The sequence below is a fragment of the Schistocerca piceifrons genome, chromosome X (assembly GCF_021461385.2).
Source record: "Schistocerca piceifrons isolate TAMUIC-IGC-003096 chromosome X, iqSchPice1.1, whole genome shotgun sequence".
NCBI classification, from domain to species: domain Eukaryota; kingdom Metazoa; phylum Arthropoda; class Insecta; order Orthoptera; family Acrididae; genus Schistocerca; species Schistocerca piceifrons.
The window spans coordinates 667,512,614-667,540,465 of NC_060149.1; the positions used below are offsets into that span (position 1 = coordinate 667,512,614).

General features: G+C 39.3%; 1 protein-coding gene across 1 annotated transcript in view; it reads left to right on the forward strand.

Annotated features, from left to right (window-relative positions):
• The window catches only part of LOC124723039 (endosome/lysosome-associated apoptosis and autophagy regulator family member 2-like), a 233,061-nt gene that overhangs the window by 102,063 nt on the left and 103,146 nt on the right, over nt 1-27,852 (forward strand). The window contains exons 2-3 of the mRNA XM_047248213.1: nt 359-482; nt 22,167-22,368. Of these exons, the coding sequence (XP_047104169.1) occupies nt 359-482; nt 22,167-22,368 (326 nt within the window). The remainder of the gene's footprint in view (nt 1-358; nt 483-22,166; nt 22,369-27,852) is intronic.

Consider the following 27,852-nt stretch of genomic DNA (forward strand, 5'->3'; position numbering starts at 1 on the left):
CCAGTTATCCATTGAAGACCAGTATACTGTAATAGTCATAAATACTACCTTCCCACCCAAGCACATACTTTTCTGTAATTTTACTTCCTGAGGAATTGTGCTTGGTTTATCCCAGCCCTTCCCCTTCGGCGAAACAAATATGAGTTACCTCACACTCCCACCTCTCCCCGCCCGATATCCACACCCCAACTCAGAACCTGGGTGCACCCTTGTGTGTAATTCACTGCAGTTCGTTCGTTCTGCTAGAGGAAAATGTATCGGCAAATATGTAAACATTTGGTTGAGTCTAATTAAACAGTATATAGCTGTCGCTGATCCTTTTTCTCCTTTGTAAATAACATTTTCTGTCTTCCTGCAGCCAGAGTACCATTTCGAGTTGACCGAATGCGATATGGAGAAGGGCCGATGGAGGGTCCAGGTGCCAACTTCTGGAATGTGCCAAGACACACTGCCGAGTCCAGCCACAAGGATCAACGACTGTCGTAAGTATATGGTATCCTTTCCATTGCTCTGAATGGTGAACTTTTAGGGGGCATTGAGCCTGGACGTAGCTTCTATCAAACATTTGGTGAGAAATGACACCAACATCGGTGATATTACAACATCAAAAATTTTATTGTAACTTTGTGATACAACAAACGCCACCTACTGATGAAATTTTCCCCTTACAGTGTTGAACAGCCTGTGTCAGCTGGACACCGATGCTGTTGTGGAGTAGTAACAAGATATCTGTATTGATTTTAATATGTATGTTCCCTACCGCTGCTACGATGTTGTAGTGTACTACTTTTATCATTTTCCTTATATTCTATGTTTAGTACCACAGATGTGATGGAGAGGTTGTCTGAAAATAAATAAAACTATTTTGGCGATCAAGCCAAGTGTTTCACCATTTACACCTATGCTGAATTCGCGGCTCTTTTTATCAATAAAAAATCAGTTCGAAGCACTTGATGACATCTAATCGATTTCTTCATAACGAAAGTTCTTTGTTCTTCATAATCTAAATCTATACATAACAGACCCTATCGGCTGCAACAAAAATTGCTTGAAATAATTCATTCTCTTTGCATACCAGTCATTGTACCATAAGTTGTCTCGTGTGATTCAAGTCTTCACTTTTGTGTTCTTTAGGAATTATATCTAATGTTACTACTATTTACTGAGGAGTCAGAAACAAGTCTTATTAGCTGTGAGATAACAGGCTTCGTGGATCGTTCTGTCCTCATATTAATCCGGTTCAACCAACACATTATACACATAATTTGAAAGTAAACGGAACCAGCCGCTCTGAGGGACTCCTGTTTTTATTATGATGCAATGAAACGTGTAGGAAATGGCCTTCACTGAAAAAATTATGTAATATATAAGTCGCATAAAAACACAAATCATCATCGTGACGTATGGCTTGGTTGACGCCATAATAATAACTCCAGAAGCCACCATTTCAAGAAATAAAGCTGCCTCAGCTGAAAAAGGCAGTGACTAGAGGATTCAGGCTGACACCATCACGAGGAGGTTGGCACGTGCTGTGTGTCTCTCTAGCTGGAACCGTATCTTCAAATGAAGTAATTTTATGGTACAAACACTGAAGTCAGCTCTACGGAAATTCGAACCAGTCTGCATGTTTTTATTTTAGCTGCCAATGAAAGAAATTGATAAAGATTACGTAAAGTTTTTGTTGTTATTCAATATAAAAATAAAGTGAAACAGCAAGAGAAACCGCAAATCTGTCTGTTTAGTCCAAAAACAACAACTGAAACTTCAGGGACTGGGAGAGAATGTGATGTTATTGCAGTGTTTACAAAAACGAGTCAAATTTACAAAGAAATTGGCAGTATGAAACTACTTATAACTATGACGTTGCACACCTTCTGGCCCAGATGAATTGTCTGATTCGGTTGGGAAGAGTGTCATAAAACCGTTGTATCATCTCCTGAGGCAAGCTGCACAACTGTTGTAGATGGTCTTTGATTTCCAGGATACTGTCTCTGAGATGGAGTTGACACCCGAGCTGGTCCCACACATGTTCTGTCAGGGACAGATTTCGAGATTTTGCTGCCCACATCAGTACCTGAATATCACGAATAAAGTTCTTAGAGACACGTACCATAAGTGGCCCCGCACTGAAGTGTTGAAAAGTGGTATCACGCTACTGACATATGAGACGTAGGCAGGATGTCCGTGACTTACCGTTCTGTCGTCACAGTTCCTTCAATAACTACCAGCAGTGACCTGGAATTATACATGGTGAGGCATCTAAGATACAACACCCCTTGTATCTTCCCAACCGTAATAAATACAAAGATGCCGTTTGGACAGTGAATTGCAGGGATGGGGGCTACTTGAATACATCACATTTCATGTTTGTGCTATTTTTTATTACAGAGATATGAAGCCAGCTTTGGTTTTTTTAAATGGAACCTTACGTTAAATTTTAGCGGAACACGATGGGCTTAAAAAGATGTGAATATCATAATATTTAGGTCTTTTTAAGCCCATCATGTTACGCTAAAATTTAACATAGGGTTCCATTTAAAAAGATGGCCTCATATCTCTGTAATAAAAAAATAGCACAAACATGAAATGTGATGTATTCAAGTAGCCCCCGTGCCTGCAATTCACTGTCCAAACGGCATCTTTGTATCTATTACGGTTGAGGAGATACAAGGGGTGTTATGACTTAGCTGCCTCACCCTGTATACCATCGCTCTCAGCACCATGACGCCATGACTACGGCGCATCTCTAAAGCATTGGAAGATGGGAAATATCCCCAGGTCGCTGCCATACTCATCGACGATGATCTTCCAGTGTAGTGCAGAAGCGCGAGTCATCACTCAACTCACTGCGACGCCAGTCGTCGGCAATCCATGTTCCCCGGTAGCGGCATCACTCCAAAAGCAGCCGGAAGGGGGGACGAGCGTCTGCTCTATATCTAGAAAAAAGTGATCTCGAATCCTGCATGCCACATAGGCAGACGTATCATTTCAGTACTAGTAGGAAGGCGGAACATGCAATGGACACTGACTTGCAGCAAGTGTACCTAGAATCATTTGTCGTAAGATCTCAAATCTCTTTCGCCATTCACTGCGAAACAAGTGTCTACAGCTATATCTATACTCTGCAAACCACTGTGAAGTACATGTCAGGGGATACTTCCCATTATACCACTTATTAGAACTTCCGTTCCATTCGTGGATGAATCGCGGGGAGAATGATTGCCTAAATGCCTCTCTGTGTATGCTGTAATTAGTCTAATCTTGTCTTCGCGATCCCTACCGGAGTGATGCATCGGGAATTGTAGTATATTCATAGATTTATCACTTACAGCTTGTTACTGAAATTTTGAAAGAGGTCTTTCACGGAACAGTTTGCCGCCATCTTCAAGCGTCTGTCAGTTTACCGTTTTCAGCACAGCTGCGACGCTCTCTTTTGGGTCAGACAAACCTGTGACCCAGAATGAATTTTCACTCTGTAGCGGAATGTGTGCTGATCTGAAATTTTTTGGTGGATTTAAACCGTGTGCTGGAATGGGACTCGAACTTGAGACCTTTGCCTTTCGTAGGCACGTGCTTTACCGACTGAGCTATTCAAACACTTATTGACGACGGGCCATCATAGCCTTAATTCTATCAGCACCTCATTTACTACCTTCCAAACGCCACGGAAATTCTCCTGCATGCCTTGTGGGACCAGTATTCCTGGAAGAAAGAATATTGTGCAGACGTGGGTTGGATAGCTCAGTTGGTGGAGCATTTGACCGCGAAAGGTAATGGTGTCAGGTTCGAGACCCGATCCGGCATGCAGTTTTAATCTTCCAGGAAGTTTCAGATCCGCGCTCAGTCCACTGCAAGGTGAAAACTCATTCTGTAAACAGTTCTCCAAGCTGAGGCTTAGCCATGCCTCTACAATATTCTTTCTTCCAGCGGTAATAGTCCCGTAAGGTGCGCCGGGGAATATCTGTGAAGTTTGTAAGTAGGACATGAGGTACCGGTGGAAGTAAAGTTACCTTTGTCACGAACATACAGTATGAATTACGCTTATTCTGTTACAATATTTAAATTTTCTCATAAAACCCGAGCCGCGCGGGATTAGCCGAGCGGTCTTAAGCGCTGCATTCATGGCCTGTGCGGCTGGTCCCGGCGGAGGTTCGAGTCCTCCCTCGGGCATGGGTGTGTGTGTTTGTCCTTAGGATAATTTAGGTGAAGTAGTGTGTAAGATTAGGGACTGATGACCTTAACAGTTAAGTCCCATAGGATTTCACACACATTTGAACATAAAACTCGACTTCACGATTCAGGGCCCTAACGTAACAGCAAACGGCCGTCACAACACACGCAATTTTGGGGCTGACGTGTAAACGAAAACGACCTCTTGTGACAGGCAAGAGTTCATACAGAAATATTATCTTATAATGGCCTGATGTTTCAGGTTACAAAACCCTAACATGATAATGCCAGCTGTATTTTACTGTACTTCGAGATTTTAAGAAAGATGTCAGCTCAAGTCTTCTCTAACACTTGTCATATCGTCTGCCTTCTCCGAACGGTCATTTCTCATTTATCATCCCGCGTCACGCTGCCTGCTACAGCTGCAATATGCTACGCGCTATCACAGCTTTGCTTCTACTAGCACCTCATCTCTTACCTTCCAAACGCCACAGAAATTCTCCTGCACACCTTACGGGACTAGCATTCCTAGAAGAAAGAATATTGCGGAGACGTGGCTTGGATAGTTCAATCGGTAGAGCACTTTACCGCAAAAGGTAACGGTCTCAGGTTCGCTACCCGGTCTTGCACGCATTTTTAATTATCCAGCAAGTTTCAAATCAGAGCTCACTCCACTATAGAGCGAAATCTCATTCTGTCAGTGGCTGCTGGAGATATGGTTATTGTTTGTGTTATAACATCTATGCTGATACATACTGTAAAACTGAAGGCCGGCCGGGGTGGCCGAACGGTTCTAGGCGCTACAGTCTGGAACCGCGAGACCGCTACGGTCGCAGGTTCGAATCCTGCCTCGGGCATGGATTTGTGTGATGTCCTTAGGTTAGTTAGGTTTAAGTAGTTCTAAGTTCTAGGGGACTGATGACCTTAGAAGTTAAGTCCCATAGTGCTCAGAGCCATTTGAACCATTTGTAAAACTGAATATAGCACCACACTAATTTGAGACGACACCTTCGCATGCATACTTACAATTCCATTTTAAAAATATTTCTTTTGTAACGAGCAAAGAATACGCAGTAATTTATCCAGGAGGGGTAAATTTCCTGAAATTGCAGTTATTTGATGTTACTGATTTGGTGAGCTTGAGAATGTACCAGCGGAAAAATGCTCCTATCGGAGCACAAAACAGGCGAAAATGCTCCTGTTTAAAAAATTCCGACTGAAACGTGGGGTACCAGGCCCTCATTCTACCTTCCTTAGCAGCTTTAAAAATTTTGATATGCTGACATATTTGCGTTGTTTTTAACATATAACTGACCTCTCGCTCCCACAAGCTCCCCTGACTATAACTTGCCCAGATCCAATAAACCATCTCCGAAAGTCGCTCATACCCGCCCACTCCCAGTTGCCCATTCTCACTCACTCTCGCAGCACAAGTCATAGTCATTATCTCTTTGTGTCTCCTTAACAGTTACTGTCGCCTGTCTCACAGCCACAGTTTCCTACGTTATGTCCTGCTACTACTGCCTCCTCTCACTGTCACTGTCGCTCCCTTTCTGTCTCTTACTGCTACTGTCTCGTTCCTTCCTTCCTACTGTTGTTGTCTCTTCTCACTGCCACTAGTTCTCTCTTCCTCGTTGTCATTTTCATAGACTCTGACTCTCACCCGCTTCCACTTCCTCGTTGTCTTTTTTCCTCTCCCACTGGTACTGTCTCCTTTACTCTTTTCCTAGCACTGTTCTGTCATTGTCAACTATGTCCCACTGCCACTGTGTCTCTCTGTTTCTCTCACACTGCCATTGACTCCTTCGCCCTTTCTGTACCACAACTACTGTCTGCTATTGTCCAGTATTTACTACTTTCCTGTCTCTTTCCCACTAACTCAATACTCACCTCCCTCAGCATAAAAATGCGTGAATATGTTTGTATGCCAAAATTTTTGAGAAAAGTTTTAAAGGCGCTAAGGAAGGTAGAATGAGGCAGCTTGTACCCTACTACTCACTCAGGAGCATATTAGCCTCTTCGGTGCTCCAATAGGAGCATTTTTCCGATGGTTCTCTTGTTTTCCCCACCACAGCAGGACATGTCACTTTGAAAAGAACTTTACGACTGAATTAAATTTTTATAGTGTGCTTATCTGAAACTGAAATATCGCAAAGATAACTTTACACCTCAGACCGAATTTTAGGTATCCAAAAAATTATCCTGTGGTTCAGTAGTACAACATGGGGTTCCCAGAACCCTTCTGATGATAATGGACAACGTATTTATCCGTGCTGCATCACTTTAAAAACTACGTTTTCGCCTCACATCGGATCTTACGAGCGTATTTTATGTGTAGAAATAGGGTAATTTTGAACCTCTGTAACACTGAAACGGATAAACATACCCAGAAAATTTTTAAAGCTGTTCGCGATCGTGATCTTAGGAACAGATCCTAAAAATTATATCCATTTGCTGTGCATAGTCGTCTTGGAATCTGTGGCTCGATTTTGGTATCCAAAAACCCGGTTTTTGGGTTGTTCCTCGACAACGGATAAAGATTTTTGAAACAGAAAGTTGGCGCTTCTGGATAAAGTCCTAAAGATAGAGAACATAACGTTAAAATTTGAGTGACTTGCTACGGTTATTTATTATTTAGATTTCGTCTCACACCAGATTTTACGTGCGTATTTTACGTGTACGTGTATGGTAAGTTTGAACCTCTGTATCTCGGAAATGGATAAAGATATCAATAAAATTTTCAGGATTATTAGAAATAGGGATCGTAGGAATATATCGTAAAAATTTCAGCCATTTGCTTTGCATAGCCGTCTTGGAATTCGCGGCTCACTTTTGATACGGAAAAACGATAAAAAATTCTTTTTTAGTGTTTTCTGAGAAACCGCCCATGAAATAATGGTGCCTCCATAAGCCCCTTTATGCTCACCGTAGACCTGCCCAAACAGGATGAAGTGTGTAATGCCACATTTTGATCCTTTACTGTCGTACAGTGACACTAAGACGAGTCTTCTGTTGGGTATACAAATAGTCCCCAGCCCAAGGGCCATCCAAAATACTTGACTGTTCCTCTCTAACACCAACAGAACTCGAGGTATGGGTCCCTGAAGAATCCAGCTTTTAATGCGCGGCTTTTTTGAACAAATTAGATAGCACATGCTGTCACATGCGTACCAATAGTGCCCCAAGGACTAAATTTGACAGTAATTACACAAAACTTATTGTATTTCAGACGATTGAGAGGTATCCACTCAATGTTATTCTTAGGTAGATCACTTTGATACCCGAGTTTCACCATGATTCAGAGTCCCATTAAACCGGAGGTCCCATTTAACTGACTGTTTAAGTCCATTCAAAGGTCAAAGGAAAACAATGGCATACCACCTCCAATAGGACCTTGCCTAGTAAAACACTGTGGTTTCAAAACAACCTGCTGGATGATTACAGCTATACTTACTTTACTGTTTTGTATCCAAATGGTAAGTATCTTTCTATATTAAACGCAATGTGCAATAATATTAATACAAGTGTGTCTACCACCATATTGATTTAACGAACTGAAATTACATCATTTTCATAATTATATCCAGTGTATCCATGGACTTATTCACAAGAAAACTTTGTATTCATACACCAATAACGTTACGTTTTTCGCTTAAAATTAAAAATCTGAAATAGAAAAAAATTGAGAAAATCCTTTTGGATAGCAACAAAACTAGCCAGGAAAAAATTTCCGTATTAATACTCCCCAATGTCAAGAAATATAAACAAATCATTGCATTTCCCATCACGCTCGGCAGTACTAAAACAGCAGTTTAACAGAATCAGAGACAATCATTTTTAGAAATGCGCGATATTTCGTACAAATTATAAAAATGGATGTGCGTATGTATGTACACTATATGATCAAAAGTATCCGGGCACCTGGCTGAAAATGACTTAAAACAAATTCGTGGCGCACTCCATCGGTAATGCTGGTATTCAATATCGTGTTGGCCCACCCTTAACCTTGATGACAGCTTCCACTCTCGCAGGCATACGTTCAATCTGGTACTGGAAGGTTTCTTGGGGAATGGCAGCCCATTCTTCACGGAGTGCTGCACTGAGGAGAGGTATCGATGTCGGTCGGTGAGGCCTGGCACGAAGTCGGCGTTCCAAAACGTCTCAAAGGTGCTCTATAGGATTCAAGTCAGGACTCTGTGCACCCCAGTACATTACAGGGATGTTATCGTCGTGTAAGCACTCCGCCACAGGCCGTGTATTATGAACAGGTGCTCGATCGTGCTGAAAGATTGAATCGTCATCCCCGAAATGCTCTTCAACAGTGGGAAGCAAGAAAGTGCTTACAACATCAATGTAGGCCTGTGGTGTGAAAATGCCACGCAAAACAACAAGGGGTACAACCCCCCTCCATGAAAAACACGAGCACACCATAACACCACCGCCTCCGAATGTTACTGTTGGCACTACACACGCTGACAGATGAAGTTCACCTGGCATTCGCCATACACACACCCTGCCATCAGATCGCCTCATTGAGTATCGTGATTCGTCACTCCACACAACGTTTTTCCACTGTTCAGTCGTCCAATGTTTACGCTCCTTACATCAAACGAGGCGTCGTTTGGTATTTACCAGCGTGATGTGTGGCTTATGAGCAGCTGCTCGACCATGAAACCCAAGTTTTCTCACCTCCCGCCTAACTGTCATAGTACTTGCAGTGGATCCTGATGCAGTTTGGAATTCCTGTGTGATGGTCTGGATAGATGTCTGCCTATCACACATTACGACCCTCTTCAACTGTCGGCGGTCTCTATCAGTTAACAGACGAGGTCGGCTTAAACGCTTTTGTGCTGCACGTGTCCCTTCACGCTTCCGCTTCACTATAACATCGGAAACAGTGGACCTGGGGATGTTTAGGAGTGTGCAGATTTTGAGTTCAGACCTTTGACACAAGTGACACCAAATCACCCGATCACGTTCGAAGTCCGTGAGTTCCGCGGAACGCCTCATTCTGCTCTCTCACGATGTCTGAGGACTACTGAGGTCGCTGATATAGAGTACATGGCAGCAGATGGCAGCAAAATGCACCCGATATGAAAAACGTATGTTTTTGGGGGTAACCGGATACTTTTGATCACATAGTGTATATTCCACTCTTTATCTTCTTAATTATACTGTGCAAGCGATCGGTAGCATATTGCAATGTGGCTGATATCGAGAACTATCGCGTAAATGGTATGATATTCTGGCAAACCATATGAAAATACACATGGTTTTGTAATCCCAGAGTCTGGACATGCTTGAAGAAAGCATGGTAGCATGCAAGCAAGCAAGTCAGGACTGGAAATAGTAACGCCTTTGTGCTAAGGGAAACCAGCCCAGCCTTTTTACACCAGTTTGGAGAGAGACTGTGGTCTGCTGAGGGCGCTCTGATCGCGTATCAGGCAAGCAAGTGCGGGGCAGTTGACTCATGACAACTGGCCATGTTGGATGACCGAACGACCTTGTGGGAAATATCTAGTGCTGTGAGGACTAGATACGGTGCATGTGTTTTATTTTTTTTTTAATCTGTCTGTCTTCGCGGTATATGTACGAGTGTCTGGTAGTCGATTGCTATATGCAGGATGCAAGATCTGTAGACCACTTTTTCATGGTTTAACTGTCATTGCAATATTACTGCTATATTTTTTTTCTCTGTAGAAAATAGACTTGTCGCTGAAGATCTCGTAATTTGTCTATCTGTAGGAAATGGCGAACAATATTCCCACACTGGTAGAAGCAGCAGTTTGGTGCGTAAATTCGGTTAGAATCAATTCGAATGCACCATTCACGAGATGTTCCATGACGTCAGAGAGTCACAAGACATCCTTTGTGCGGGGCATAGGAGCCTCTACAGACTGGTTTGAACAAGATGGAGGCAAGGGATCTACGGAAAGTTCTGTCATGTATGACAGTCATGTGATGTCTTCTTTGTTCAAGAGTTCAAAGACAAGTCCAAGCACACCATCCTCCTCTGGTTCGGACAGGTGGGAAGCTGTCCCTCACCTGCCATTGTGAATTTAGAGTATCTCCAGACCAGTAGCTGCAGAACATTGAAAATTCACCGAAAATTCGAGCCATTTCTCTCGTTTGTAGACAATTCTGTCAGTGTACTTTTTATGATTTTCCCGTAGCTGCTAAGAGAGCAGGGTGTGTTTCGGGAAGTGAGGCAAATAACGTCCCTGACTCCTGCAGAAAATATAAATTACGCCCACTTTCAGAAAAGTAATGAACACCGCAGCAGCTGTAGGACTCAGAAATTTTTTCCATTCTGGCAGTGCCTTCAAACAAGCAGCTAAGACTCGAAAAGTGGTGAGCGTCCTGTTATTAGTTGCAGAAATATTTACTTCAACTTCTAAATATCGTCGTTTTGTCGTGTAAAATTTAGATATTGCAGCTGATATCGGTTTCGGGATCTATTTTCCACAAAAGCTTGTGAAGTGTCTGAGTCAGGTTTCAAAAGTGTGCCGCGATCTTTTTTAGAGTCTGTGTTCAAGTTTAACGGTATTCATCAAAAATTGAAGCAAACTATTGTTTGTATTCAGAGACACGTTCAATTGGATATAGTAACTGCTGAAGCAGCCCGTGCTCAAAGACAAGGGTATTTCCTACAAAAGCGCGCGAAGTGTCTTGCGGTTGCTTTGACAAGTGTTCTACGATCTTTTTTTAGAATCCGTGTTCAAGTGCGGTGGTGGTATTCCTCATAATAAAACGTGTATTTACATCGAAAATTGTTTAATTTTTCACTTGTCTTCTGCAAAGTTCTCTGTCTCTCTCTCTGTCTTTGTGCAGTGGTACGTTTAGTTCTTGTGACATCTTCAATTTATGTATGTGACAGTGTCCAGCACATTGTTTATACATCAGGTTTAATAACTCCCGAAAGCAGTCGTACATGTTTAACGACAAAAGGTATCTGTGCGTCGGGTATGGGAAGGAGGAAGGCTGTGGGTATTTCAAACATGACAAGAAGTACTTGGCTACCACATGGCAGTGCTTGAGGCCAGTGCGTGGCCTCTCTTCCAGCAGACACAGAGAGTCGTGGGTGAACGTCTTGCCTCTTGTGCTTTGGAAGACTGACTGGACTTTTACAGAATGATCTACAGTTACAGCACATGCATTTATCAGCATGAGTTGGGAAGTTTTAACTTAGCCCTATCCTGTTACATCTTCATTATTTGTTGAAGCATATTCGTCTTCACCAAATATCATTGCTTTCCAAACATCATGCAGGTGGCTATGGACACAGTCTTCAGCTGCATGATTACAACTAGTATACCTGTTAAACTCCTCCTTCTCCTGCACAGACAGCTAATCCACTGAACACAGTAAACATTTACGTCCATCCTCCGAGACCAGCAGCTAGACACAGAAAGAGCGAATTTCCTCCTTTCCCCACCCCACTGGACCGAAATCTGGGACTGTGTCACAGGATGGAGCTACTGCCCATGACAACTCCAATTGTTTAAATGAACAATGCATGCAAAATAAAGACTTATGTCCATCCTATCCAGCACCCCAGCATGTATTGAGTCCTTTCCCCACCAACTTCCAGATGCAGGAGGGAAGGGAGTAGAGGGGAGGGTGGTTGTAGTTAGGTTAGTGGAGTTAGACCAATTGACCTGTTTTCCCACCAAAATTTGAACTTCCCACCATGATGTCAGTCTGATATTGCCACATATATGGCTTCATCTTGGATCCACCATCTTGAATAAATATGGCAACAATGCAGACTGGGGTGATATCCATTAAGCCTACTACTATCAACATATGCATCACCACAATTATTCTAAACATTGCTTATATAAAAGTTTTTGCATCCTTTTAATGTTAGTCCTCTGTACCACAGATTTGATCTTAAGAAGCTGTTAAAGCGAAACATGTAATCTGGAGCAATAACAAAAAGAATATAGCGACCAAGTCAAGACTGTACTATTGAGCCAAACATGGTCGCAGACCTGCTGAACAACCTTTTGTCATTGGGCACCAAGCTGGGAGGGGCGCCAGAGACACCCAAAATGAAAATTTCTGTACAGTGCGTGTGACTTATGACATCCTGGGCAACTCGAAATAATGTTCTGGAACTTGTTACGCTACTTCATTTTCATTCTTCCTCAATTTGCAAATTTTTATCAACAAATCTGAAGCACGCGGGTATTTGTTCCTTCACTGATATTCCGGATGTTTCATCTGCAACGAGAGAAAATTATTGTGCTGCCTTAATAGATTTCAAAATATTTTGCTATACATCGCTGGATAAGAAAGAGACAATTGCATTCAATATTTCGTGAGAAACTCACTCGTGCGTAATTTGCTGCAGCCAAGATTTCAACTCAGGAGCATTTTCTCTTCCAGACAGCAGTAACTGGTGAATATTAATTTGATGCTTCATGCCTGTGATCCCAAATTACTATCCCTTGATTGTTAAAAAGTAGGAGGGACGTTATAGCCTTTAAAACTGCTTTGCGTACATTTTTCATATCTTGCCAGAGCAGTCACGGACGAACTATGAAGTGTACATTTTTCGTGACACTGAAACGTCCAGCAGGCTTTTGCCTCTAGAAAAATCCATTTCGAACAAATGAGCTACATGAATCCCCATCTGCAGAAGTAGCAGTTTCCGACGTAAGCGCTATACTGGAATGAATAGCGTTTTTACGCACATTACAGAACACTTTGTCCAGTTCTTTGTTGTAATAAAGCCAAGGAAATGTTTTTCTCTCTCTTTCATGTCATGAGTTGCATGACGATTACTTGGCACTTGCAGAAACTGCATTTACGGGTTCCTTATTTTTTAACGTTAATGCTTTTCACTACCGGAACCGGTAACGTAGGTTTTCAGTAATATCCTCCTGTTAAGAAAATGGTTCAAATGGCTCTGAGCACTATGGGACTTAACAGCTGAGGTCATCACTCCCCCAGAACTTAGAACTACTTAAACCTAACTAACCTAAGGACATCACACACATCCATACCCGAGGCAGGATTCGAACCTGCGACCGTAGCGGTCGCGCGGTTCCAGACTGAAGCGCCTAAAACCGATCGGCCACTCTGGCCGGCTCCTGTTAAGACGACAACACACATATAACGAATTTATCCATTGTGACCTTCAAACATACCGTTCTAATTTGAAAGTATGTAAACAAGCAGTACTCAATGTTGTGTTTCAGCTTTCAAAGTGTGTCCAGTAATCGTGCCACGTTTGAAAATTGCTAAAATTTCTGCTCAGCGGAGAGCTTTTGCTTCACACATACAGTCGGTAGACCCCCTCCCTTGCACTAAGTATTAATATGATAACAACCATTTTCCTGAAAATGAGAACTTTAGATCCCGCGTCCTTCCAAGTCATTTTCTCTCGGAGAGCAAACAAAAAGATAGCAATGCAGATTACATGGAAGCAACTTAACTGAAATCGTAAGCCACGCCGCTCTTATCTGATCCAAATAAACAAAAGAAGAAAAAAATCAGCTATTGAGGTTGTCGGTCACAATCAGCTTCCATGTGTTTCGGTTTATTCTTTATCAGTGCTCAATATCGGCAAGAACTTATTTTAAAACAATTGTTGGTTAATGGAATGGGTGTATTGTAGTATGTCACTTTAAGTGAATATCAAAGCAAGCCAAAAAGTAGGGATTCTATTTAAAATATACTACCATTATTACTGATGGGTCTACCTTTGACTTGGCCAGACAGGCAAGGCAAGGGACGGTGTGTTCCTTCATTTCCTTGGCATAAACAAATTTGAAACAAACAGTTATGTGTTAGCTGTTAGAAATTTTAACTTACATCCCAATTTTTTAATTGCTTATTATTTTTTGATAATGGCAAGTGAGAAATAATTATTTTAGTTTGTTTTTATAAAATTAAAAATCTTGTGAGCGCGGCGCACCCACAAGATTATTTATGTGGGTGCTCGAGCCTCGGAGCACACACATAGTTGGCACACATAACAATCGTCAACTACGACAATGAAAAGTCGCCGTTACTCAGTGTTGCTCAAGGTATTCCCCAAGAATCAGGGCTTGTCTTTTGCTATTTATAATATTTGTAAATAACCTACTATATAACATGCCACATAAAAAAATGTAACTACGAAACGAAAAGTTATAATATTTGCGAACAACCTAATATAAAATATAACACGTAAAAATGCAACTACAAAACGAAAAGTGCCTTAAGTTATCAAATACCTTTTATAATGCTAATGAATTAGCTATTAATTATCAAAATACTGTGACCATTATCTGCATTTTATTCAATGTTGACATTCAGAGTACATTTCCTGTATACATTGGTGTGTAATTGTATTCGAAATTAACAGCCATATGGAATATGAATGTATAAAGCTGTCACGTGTTTTTCATTTGTTGAATAAACCACACACTGTTTCTGAAAACTCTTGCGTAGTTCCTATTATGCTTTATTTCACTATCATCTAAGATAAGACATTCATTTGTGGGGTAATTCTTCTGGGGCACTTCAGTAACTAAAATATTTTATAGGCCTCATTTCAGACAGTCAAATTTATTATCAATCCCATCTATCTCCATAAACAGTTGGATCTTACAAGAACAAGGAAACTATATAGGCGTAGTCTAAGACATTAGACAGCCTGTACATCAATATATCGTTATCTATATGATAAAGCATAATCTTTACCATCCTCTTGAATGCAACGTGATAGTTAAAAGGTAAGTGTGTGTCGTGCCTTGAGTATAACTGTTTTGTGCAGGCGACTGTGTGTGTCACTGATGACAATCAGTGAGAGAAATGAAATGGTGAAACCCGCTATCAGCACATAACCTCTCCAGCCCTCGAACAGCGCCAACAGAAATGAACTAAACGTCTCTATCTGGAAGTGTATCATTGTATTGATGAAGATATTTGATAATGTTCTCACTCCATAAAACAGAGCAGAGAGGTTTAGAATTTACCACAGGCAGTTGGTGTGGTGTCTGATGACAGAAGGTATACACTACCACCTCAGCTTTCATCACCGACAATATACTGGATTACTGGAGATATAAATTTCTTAAATTACAAACATTCTAACCATTTGCCATGAGCTAGAAAGCCACCACGCGATAGTGTTAATGTTGTGAGTTACATTTGTGAAAAAAGTCATTTCAGACGACTAAAGCTAGTAATTTCATTCTAAATGACCATAAAGTTCCACGAGAGCTACACAAAATACTCAATGTAGAAATAATAAACTACAGCATCCCAAATATGAGAGTTACTCGAAGACACCTTATGCTACAGAACCCAGTACGTTGTCCTCGATGGTGAGTGTTCATCAGTGGCAAGGGTAGTGTCAGGAGAGCCCAGGGAAGTGTGGTAGGATCGCTCTTATTCACCACATACGTTGATGATCTGAAGGACAGGGTGAGCAACAATCTGTGATTGTTTGCTGACGACTCTTTGGTGTATGGGAAGGTGTGGTTGTTGAGTGACTTAGGAGGATATAAGATGACTTAGATAAAATTGATAGTTGATGAACCGAATCGCTGCTCTTTCTAAATACAGAAAAATATAAGTTAATATATTTGAGTAAGATAATCAATCCCACAAAATTCGAATACAGCATTGATAGAGTGCTGCTTCACTAAGTCATGTCTCTTAAATATCTAGGCGCAACTATTACAAAGCGATTTGAAATGTAATGAGCATATAATGGCGGTAGTGCGGAAGTCGAATGGTCGACTTTGGTTTATTAAGAAAATTTTAGGTAAGTGAAGCTCACCTGTAAAGGAGACCACATGCAGTACACTAGTGTGACCTAGTCTTGTGTAGTGTTCAAGTTTTTGGTATCCCCACCAGGTCGAATTAAAGGAAGACATCGAAACAATTCAGCAAACCACTAGATTTGTTACCAGTTGGTTCGATGAATACACAAGTATTATAAATATGCTTTTTGACCTTAAATAGAAATCACTGGGGAAAGATGATGTTCTTTTGGTGAAACACTGTTGAGAAAATTCAGAGAACAGGCATTTGAAGCTGACTGCAGAACGATTCTACTGCCATAAAAACACATTTCACTTAAGGACTATGAAGATAAAATAAGAGAAAATTGAGCTCGTATAGAGACATAAAGACAGTTGTTTCTTCCCTTGCTCCTTTTGTGAGTTGAACAGGAAAGGAAATGAATAATAGTGGTTTAAGTGGCTTGCAGACTATGCATGTAGATGTAGATGTAGATATTGCTAACAACAGGTAGAGACATTGGGGATTGTCAAAGCTGAGGTATTAATTTGGTTTTGCACTTATTCTGATTTTAACTCAACACCTGACCCTGGCTAGAGTCCTGATAATGGGTATACTGAAGATCGCTCCTGTTGCCTGGGGGATAGGTGTATGAGGAAAGTCGAAACAGTAATTTGGCTGGACACTTGTCAGGTAGGTGGAACAACTATTGTCCTGTGGAAGATGTTTACATGGTATTAACTGTGGCCTCTGATATTTCTGTCATTGTCTCTCACCTGCAAACAATACAGGAAGTTTCTCTGATCAGGTGCATATGAGGACTAGCCATTTTAATAATCATCTCAAAATCTTTGGCAATTAATGTTTTGGCCTTTGTTTTACCATGCTAACTGCCACAAGCATTGTAATGATGTTCCATGACCAGGCCAGTCCAAGCACACAGAATTAGGCGCGAATCTTTGCTATGGCCATTGACAGACTCATAACAGTCAATGTGCTAAAATTGTGTAAAAGGAAACAAAAATACATAAAAAGAAAACGTATTCAGAAACTTGATAAAATCGCAAAAGAACAAAATCCAACACTTCTCTGCATACTTTAACCCAAACTGGGAATGGACATTTGTTGTAGAAATCTGGAATGTTGGAATAGCCAAAATATTGGAGAAAAATATTCTTGCGTTTTGTGTAATACTTGCTGTGATATTAAAATACGTTTATATGCATAAAAGTGACTGAAATATGAATTACTATAAACTGATTTTATTTTTGCTTAAACGCCTGTTTTTTTTCTTTTATGAAATTTGCACGATCAAATATCTGAGCTATCAGCTTTTGTCCATTTCCTTGAAGAGATATGTCCAACTGTTCTAAAACACCATTAGTTAAAACTTCTGGGGTGAGGGGCTGTGGTCGTTGACTGACCTCAGAAGATGTTGCCTGCAGTTGGCAACGAAACGTCAGGAAGAAGTAGTTTTACAGATCGATCACGGCCTCTCAGCCCAGAAGTTTTAACTAATGAAGACGCCGGCAATGAAAGCTCACACGTTAAGGTGTTCTAAAAATGTTTAAATATGCCATCTGCAGTTTGATTTTCTGGAACAAAGAACCCTCAAAAACACTCAAATATTTCTCCATTCACTACGTACTATAGAGCAAGGGCCATTTGCATGTAATGCTACATAAATTCCGAAGAGTCTCAGAAAAATTCACAAGTAGCAGAAACCAACATCTTGACTGTTTAAACACTACTGAATGACACAGCCTCTTACTGACTGAATTCTTGCCACAGCCTGACTAATAACGTAATAACTTTACTGATGACACAGAACTGAGTGAGTGCTTGCTCATACTAAATACAGCTTATGTGTGACACCTGCTGCATATAAAGATGAACGTAGTACAGAAATTATAAAATGATGAAATACTCATTAATTACATCTTGAACAATTATATGGAAACCATAGAAAGTGTAGAACGTAGATTCACATTAGATACAGACATTAGTTTGATTAACAACTGACTAATTGTTGTTAAATTAATGCAAAAAATAGTTATGTTTTATGAGGTGTGTTTGGATATACAAAAGCCCACTGAGAATTTTCTGGACTGTTAAATTTTGTAACTGAATATTTTGTTAATCAACATGGTATTTTAGAAAAAATCATGGCTGCAACATTTGACAAGATCTCATTTTAAGACTTGCACATTTGGAATATGACAGCTTTGATTATTGTAATAATAATTTTTTGAATAAAAATTTTAAAAAAATGGAAGATGTTCATTGCAAAGTGGAGAATGGCGGATATCAGTTAAAGTATGTCAGTTTGACAACAGTGAATTATTAATAATGTTGAATTTGAACTTCATATGGTTTTTATGAATCATAAATTCAGAATATTTGATCAAAGAATAAAAATTATTTATTCTATTGTAATCAACAGTATGTAAACTACACCATGGATGATAAAGTCTAGTGGAACACAGTGTGGATAAGTACTTAGCAATTTTAAGTGCTCATGGTATATGCATTATGTGTACTGGTATAATACAAAAGAGATGAAAAAATATTATTTAAGGGTTGGAATTATAGAAAGTGGATGTATTCTGCATTGCTACACCTCAATTGGAGAAACATTCTAAGTGTGAACTAAGCACAGAATTGTGAAAAAAGAGTAAAGTAAAATTAACATAGTTTCATAATACAGAGTAAATACTTTGCTAGTGCTGGTGTAGGATTGATTCTTTGGGATGAAATTCAATAGTACTGAGGGAGGATCTTTGGTTAGCAACCAAATAAATAAGATCGTCTTTGCTAATTTTCCAAAGTTAATTTGTGATAAACACAGAAACAACTCGAATTACACTTTTCCTTTTTAGTGTGTGAGGTATTTTGATGATTAAGATCACAAGTTTTGCGAAAGTTTTGATAGCTTTTGGTGGAAGAGACATGGACAGTGGACCATTTGAGGAGGAAGGAGGTGCTCTGATGTTGTGGGTTTCAGGCGCCAGAAGCTCTCTTGAGTTTGAGTATGGAGGTATACCAAATGTCAAGACTGGCGTCAAAGCTTATGCTGGAGCAAAATGAATACAAGAGAGAGAAGAGAATGGTGATCCCAACTCATCAACATCAAAAGACAAACGAGATATCGAACCAGACATCATTCAACCCAGTTATTACTGATATTTATTCCTTAACAAACAGAGAAGTTCCACTTCCCAATCAGGCATAATGACTCCGCCATCGGAGATTAATTCAATCAGAGCACAAGAGTTGAGGGAAGCACAAATCACTAAGAGAGAAATTCCGATTCTTCAAAATGCATCTGCTACCTATGATCAAAAGAAAACCAACAGACATCAGGCTGACGCTGCTGGTCCTTTCTGTGTGTCTGTCAAGCGAATCAGTGGTAACGTTGGGAAATACCATCCCATGGCTTTGGGGAAATTGTTATTTACCTCAGACACTGTACTTAAAAATACAGTCGCCAATCTCAAGGCTGTTGGGAAGAATTTGAACCACATTAATTTCACTACAAGGGAAACTGCCAATAAATTTGTAAAAAACAATTCTCTAGGTAAAAAAAGGAAATAGGAAAGGTGGCTTATGTGCCATATCACAGAACTCACTGCCACGGAGTTGTAAGAAATGCAGATGCTAATCTGTCAGAGCTGGTTCTCAAGGGAGCCATTCAGTCTTCGATTCCCATGACTCATTTACACAGAATGTTCAAAAGAATAAATAACTTGGGTACAGTAAGTAACAGGCCCCAGCAAACATGTTATCACGTTCTCATCACAGGTGTGACCATAACATATTACAATCAATGGTATGTGATGTTCTTTTAGGCCTTACATTCCTCTAGTTAGACAATGCTTGTCTAAGATACCGTCATTTAAGTAATCAGTGCCAATGAGAGATATGTTGTAATAAATGTGGAGGTAACCATGAGAAGTCAATATGCTCAAGTGGAACTACATGCTGTGTAAACTGCGTAGGCAACTGGAATTCAAGAGCCAAAACTTGCCAAAGTACCTAAAACAGCAAGACATTAAAAAGTTTCAGCTATCCTCAACCTTTTTTTCAAAGAAGCTGAAGAATGTGTTAATTGCAGATCATATGCCTCAGTAACAGGAAACCAGGATAAAAGTAAACTGCGTTGGGAGAAGGAATTTCCCACAAAATAGACAGCACATATTCACAATCATCCACTCTAACAGACCTAAGCCTACAAAACCTTCTCCAACTCCCCCCCCCCCCCCCATCTTTACCAACATAAATTTACCTGAATCCCACATTGTAGAGAATCCTTATGCTCTGCGTCATCATGCTGGTGCTCCCCAGCTACCAGACACATGTGGAAAACTTCTAGGAGGGGAGGATAATAACTCTGCATTGATTGAAAAGCTAGTATCTGGAATATTATATTTAATAACTGAGTTAACCTCTTCCAAGACAGACAATGTAGAGCAGGCAGACATTTATAATATGGTTTCCTCAATTTTATCCAAGAAATAAAATGTAGTTCAGAACCAAAAACTAGCAACTTCTCATTCATGGTGGCCCTTAATATATTACAATGGAATTCTAGGTTAGCAATTTCGAACAGGGAAGTACTGGAAAAAGAAGTAGATAAACAAAATATCTCCATGGTGGCTCTATCTGAAACATGGTTCAAACCACAAACGCCAGTTAATTTCAAAAGATATAATTTAGGAAGGTCAGACAGACCAGACGGTAAAGGAGGAGCGGTATTATTAATTAAGAACACCATTAGTTACAACGTGATACATTTAAACTTTCAAGAAGAAGGTACAGAAATACAAACATTTGGTGGTTCTTCTGTATTGTGCCCATATATAAATGCTGTCAATGATCCAGAAGGTTGTCGCCTCTTCAACTGAGGAACTAGATTCGGTCTTTTTGAATGATGGCTCCTCAAGAATGTTACCTTCCCCTTGTAGACGACCATCTGCAGTGGACATGAGTCTTATGTCGCCAGACTTCCACAAAATTTCTAAGTGAGAGACCTCGAGGTATTCAATGGGATCAAACCATTACCCCATTAAAGTAGTACTGGTCTTCGACATACATTTGGGGAAGATATGTCACTCAGCAGTCATGAAGGCCATCAAGTTCTCGATAACGCAGAATTGCAAAAGGATCGTAATTATCTTTGACCCAAAAAGCATTCTTAGTGCAACAGCAAATTGGAAACAGGGATAAGCACAGTAGTAAACTCTTAATAGGCATAGCCCATGACGTAACAAGTATATTTTTCTCCTGTTGATTACAGCTCATATGTGTATTATATACAGTGAATCTGTGGACCAGGTGGCGAAGGACACTGCAATCTCTGGAACCTTCTTAAATATTCAGTTACCTTATTCGGACCTTTTGTATCACATAAAAATGAAAATGCGAAAAAATGTAAATATTAAAATGGATACAACCCCACTTACCAAGATTATCTTGGTTTCCCAATACGTCTGTACACAGAAGAGCGATCTCTGTAATTACAAGAACGAGGTTCAGTCATGGAAACTTACCTGATCATTTATTCCGCCTTCATTTTAGGACTTTGGACACCTGTGATTGCAACGTCTCAAATATGGGGGACGTTAATCATCTGATTTTTGCTTTCCTAAAGTGTTGTCGACATAGAGAAAAATTCCTCTCTGGGCTGGGACAACTTCAGATTCCATTCCTTTCAGTTATTGATACCGTACCAATAAGCAAAAATCGTACAGTGCTTTGCAAGATTCATTTTAAGGAGTGGTATAAAAAGTTGACCAACGGTATGTATATACAGTGTAATGACCACTTTTCCTGCAGAATCAATAATAAGTGAAGTTTATTTTTTAAAGTGTCTGTGTTTACTAAAATGCTGTATGGAAGATAGGCTTGTATCATAGTTATTGCACCTGTCCATGGCTAAGGAGTGTTATACTGCTGAAAGCAAATATAATAAAATAGTGCAGAGATTCACATATACATATGTATTTGTACATTAATAAGTCTTTCACATAGCACTGTTGAAAGTTACTAAGACTGCACATGGTAGGGAATATTTTAAATTGTCTTTCTCTTAGACCAAGACTGCAGTTAATAATTTATGTGATTCTTTTGGAACAGACAGTTGATTTGTGCACTGTAACATATATTCTGGCAATTAATTATGAAGGAACTTCCTAAAAATGTAAATAGTGACGATGTGAAAAAGATGTAGTACATTAAATACATTTTTTTTCTAGGTATCTCCTGTGACGCTGGTTACTATTTTGACTTGGGGGATTTAAAATGCCGTATGTGTAGACCTGGTACCTTTTCCCTTGGTGGTGGTGTGCTCTTTGACCAATGGAATGAACTTCCTGTGGGTTTCTTTACACAAGTTGAGTCATTTAGGTCTTCATTCACTTCAAATGGCAGATATAATGTTGAAGTTAACTGCAGCAGGTAAGTTATAATTGCTTCTTACGTTACAGTTAAGTTTTAACTTTTGTTTATTATGGACCCATTTTTCTAACAGTAAAATGTCATTCATCCACATGTCACAGCCCCCAACTCTGAAGTGCTTTCTTCCAGTGACATTCTATCTATCAAGTACAAGGTGCTCTCACATCCCTAATGTTATTCAGTCTGTATATTGAGTAGACTGTAAAGTGTAATTCTGTCGGAGATGGCAATGGACTTGGAAAATCCATTGAATGAAATGGATAGTGTCTTGAGAAGAGGAAGTACAATGTACATCAGCAAAAGTAAAACAAGGGTAATTGAGTCTAGTTGAATGAAGTCAGGTAAACTTTAGGAAATTAGATTGGTAAATTAAACAGTAAAAATAATAGACAAGTTTTGTTATTTGACCAACAAAATGATTGACAATAACAGAAGTAAATGAGATATAAGATGCAGAATGACAATGTTTTGTGAAGAAGAGAAATATTTTAAAATCAAATATAAATTTGAGTGTTAGGAAGTTTTTTCTGATAAAAAAGTTTCCGTTTGAGGGCATTGCTGCACCGTATATGCAACATAACAGCTCTTTGATTCAGATACCTAAGCACTAAAGTGCAGGCATGGGATTAGTGTGGCATTTGTCTCTTTCAAACGTGCATGCAGTAAATGCTGAAACGTGGTTTGTGGTGACGTTATTACGTATTACGTCCAAACAGGACGAACATTCGCCATTTTTTATTGTTTGCTGAAGGACAAACACTGCCAGACACCAATCAGAGAATGAAGAATGTGTACAGGGCAGCACATATGTCAATAACCACCATTGTGGAATTACGTGCCAAGTTCTACAGTAAAGAAAGCTCCTGTTTCATAATAATAATAATAATAGTAATTTTATTGTCATTCGGTCTTTACAGCAATAGACAATGCCAGGCATATAATAACTGTTAACTCAAAGAAAACAAGAGGCATGTTATTAATACTACAAAATTATATTACATTTGAAATAATAATTTATGTCATAGAATGGGTGAGCAACTAGCCATTCACATAGCCTTTGTTTGAATGCTTGTTCAGGTAGTTCCTGTACATATTGTGGAACCTTAATAAATAATTTGTGCCACATCAGTTCATAGCTGTTAAGTGACTTTGACAGTCTGTGGTAAGGAGTATAAATGCATCTGCTCCTTCTTGTGTTGTAGAAATGTATATTTTCTCTATGTTTTGCTTCCAGTAACTTCTTTTTTGTGAGGAGTAAAACATAGTAAATATATAGGTTTATTACAGTCATGAATTTTTGTTCACAGAACAATTGTTTGCAGTGTGCTTTATATGGAGAACCAGTAATTATCCTAATGGTTGTCTTTTTTAGTATTACGATGTCACGCACTGAACTCGAGTTCCCCCATACAATAATACCATATGTTAGGATACTGTGGAAAAATGCAAAATATGATATTCTAACGTAGTTTTGAGGTACACAGTCCATAAGTCGCCATAGCAAATACATCACTCTAGACAATTTACCAAAAATATATTGTACATGTTGATCCCAGGATAATTTTTCATCTATATATACCCCTAAAAACTTAACACAACTAGGATCATCTGATGGAGGCTTGTCTTTTAGACTAAAAACCATCTGCTGCATTTTGTTATCATTCAGTAGGAAGCCATTTGCTTTAAACCCATAGGATGCTTGACCCATTGTCTCTGCAACATAAGCTTTAAGGCTATTGAAATCATTACTACAATGGAGGAAAGTTGTATCATCTGCATATAGTACTGTCATGGACTCGATGAATGATGGCGGGTCATTAATCATTATTAGGAACATAAAAGGCCACAGTACAGGTCCCTGTGGTGCACCTATTTTAACTAATTCAATACTGGACTTTTCTTTACCTACACGAACAGCTTGCTTGCGATCCTGTAGGTATGATTTTAATAGTTTAAGGCCATTACCTCAAATGCCATACTACTCCATTTTTTAGGAGTATTTTATGCTCTACACAGTCAGAAACCTTACTTAGATCACAAAAGGTGACTTGAGCAAATCCTTTCTGCTCAAACACTTGATTTATGTGTTTGACTACTTAGTGTATAGTATTAACAGTTGACAAGTTTTTCCTAAAACCATACTGTGATTCGCTAATTATTCCTGCTTTTCAAAGTACATGGATAACTGTTGGTATATCACACATCCAGAGAGAGCTGGGACTATGGAAATTGGTCTGTAACTTGAAGGTGAGTCAATATCTCCTTTTTTATATATCGGGACTATCCCACGCACTTCTAGCTCATCAGGAAAATATCCCTCATATATACAATTATTTATGCAGGATGTTAAAGGATACGCAATGCAATCCATTACTTTTTCTAGAATGTTACAAGATATGTCATATATGTCTACAGTCTTAGATGATTTCAGTTGTTTAACTATTTTTAGTGTGAGACTAGGTGGGACCTCAGAGAAGGTAAACATGCTTGTATTTACTATTGGTTTAAAGACTTTTTTGAAAGAATCTCAGATGAGCTAATGACAGGTTTGGTGATAGCATTTCCTACTTCTTGTACTAATTTAATAAAGAAATCATTGAATTTTTGAGGACATATACTGATTTTTTTATTTCTTTCATCTTTAGTAACACTATTTATTAGTTTCCATGCAGCTTTGTATTTATTTGTGGAATTCTCAATACTGCTGAAGTTGTGTGCTTTTTTGGCTTCCACAATGGCTTTTTTTGTACTTATTCCTACACTGAACATAAGCTGATCTGGCATGGTCAGTCTTCAGATTTTTATGTATACTGTGCAACTACATAACGTGGTTTTTCAGATGTGTTAGTTGTGCAGTATACCATGGGTTTTATTTGTTTATGCCCTTGGCTTTGGAGCTCATGTCAATTATTTTGCATTTCTTTATCGGAATGCTGTCATTAACTTGTACCAAAAATGCTTTGAAAAACCTTTCAAATACTAGTTTTGCTGACATATCTTTACATAGACTATAATTTATGTCACCAGATCATTGGCCAAACCAGTTTTACAACACCTGTGAATTTTATCATTTGTGACCGATCTAGTGATTACCATTTTTGGGATAGGCTTATCAATGTTACTCTTATCAGCACAGAACCTACTTATGTAATTTAATGATACAGAATCATGATCTGAGAATGGGGATACTGTCACATCACATGATTCTTCTGTAGTATTGAAACTGACAAAGATATTGTCTAGGCATGCTTCATCTCTTGTGGGTCTATTATTGATAAAGTGCAGATTGTACTGTCTTTGAAGATTTTTGAGCTCAGTGACACTGTGTTTGGCTGTTGTTACATCAAAATCTGCATTCAAATCTCCGCCTATTACAATGTCATAACGTAACCATTTTGTCTTTCTAAACACATCTAACAGCATGTCCAGTTTTCCTAATGTTCTCCTTAGATGATCTGTATAAGGCTATAATCACTAACTTAAAATTGTCACTAACTATACCAGCGGCTTCAAAATTCTGTTCATCACACAAATACTCTAGATCCAACCTACTGATGGAGTGGCGGAGTGACTGGTTAGTATGCAATGCCACACCACCTCTTTTATGCATTTTTCTACAGTAACCATTTGCTATTTTATACTTATCAAATTTGATAGCTGTAAGTTCACTCTCTGTTGCCCAGTATTCACTCAGACAAAAAATATCAAATTTGTTCTCTAGTCCAAAATTATTTACAATAAATTCTTTGTCTTCTACTCCTTGAAAGTTCAGGTAGCAAATTTTAAGATCAGAGTTGTTATTGTCTTTAAAATGAACAGTTTGGTTAGGAGCTATAATATCTTTTACACTACCTATTATATGGGCTTCTTCATCTTGCTGTGTTCCACTAAAAATCATATATACGGAGAGTAGGCAAAGTTTTCCACTTACCCACAACACTGGATATTTCTTCTTCTGCTGTAGTTCTCTTTCCTCCTTTTGGCAGGAATGTAGTTATTGTTGCTGGTGTAACTTCTGCTGCGGTTTGTGGAGGTGCTTCTAGAGCTGATACATTTTCTACTACTGTTTCTGATGATGCCAATGGCAACAACGATGGTTCCCATTCTGATGCTGATGTAGGCATAATTTCTTCTAGAGTTGTAGCCAGAGATGTTTCTTCCTCATGTGCTGTTGGTTCATTCTCCATTTGTTTTGTCATTGAACCTATTGCAGGTAGTGCAGGTTTTTTGTGTATGTCTACCCCTACCACTTTTATTGCTTGGGGAATTTCTTTGGCCAGCAATTTCTTGCCTACCGGTAGCTGATTTCTATGCAGTCCATGTCTTGTAAAATGCTCTCCAACAGAGCTGGTTGCCTCAGTGAAGATTGTGTGCACAAAAGTGCTGCAGACCTTTCTGAGTTTTCGGTTTGTTCCAATGATTTCACTATTTACACATGAGTCTTCAATTAAGTCATGTCGGTGAGAAATGCTTACAACAAATACATTCGCTTATGACACTTTTTCTAGTGATTCTTTCAATGCTTTTAGAGCAAGGCTACTCTCATTTTTATACACATCGTTGTCTCCTCGGATTACGACACAGTTCACACCACCTTTTACTGCAGTTTCACAATTTTTCAGAACTTCTCGTAAAGGAACTCCAGGTTTTCTAATTCCAGTGGCTTTATAGTCTGACTGGATATCGGACATGATTCTATCTAGTCCCTTTCCATGACTCGTTGATAGAACGTAAATTTCTTCATTTTCCTTCACTGTTTGTTTTTCTGTCTTCCATTCCTTCTTGTCACGTTTTGTGTTAACACCATGTTTATGTTTAATAGAACATAGCGGTAGCGAGTTGCCACACGCACTTTGTTGGTCGATAGACGTGTATGAGCAGTTTCCTGCAGCACTGAGATTTTTTTCGTAGCTTTTGACTGTCTGAATTTAACGCCCCATATCTGTTCATTACTGTAATATGATAAACGTTCGTATTTAACACAGGGAGGGAGCATTTCTTTGGCATAATAAACACATATTCCCGTGTGTTGTATGTCAACATACTGAATCAAACTTTTCAGCATTTCAGCATATTGTCTGGTTTTAGTTAAGTCGTTTCGGAGTTCTTTCCTCACACTTCCTTTGAGTCTTGCATTACACATTTCTGAGGCAGCTTCAGGACCGTTGCACTCAGTTCCGCAATCACACGAATATTGACTAGATTTGCGCCCATGAAGCAACATGAATGATATCATTTAAGTGTCTCTACATCTCCTGATACCTTTTATCATTTTTTTCACATAGTAGACTATTTACTGATGGTAATTTACTGATATTTACCGAGTGATTTACCAGTACGTCAATATGCGCCGCCATCTTGGACATAACCAATCTAATGCACGTCCCCATATTGCAAATGTCGTAATGCAGAAGTTACACCAACTCAAATGGAAGACACTCAAGCGCAAACCCTATAGTCTTGATCCCTCCCCAGGCAATTATC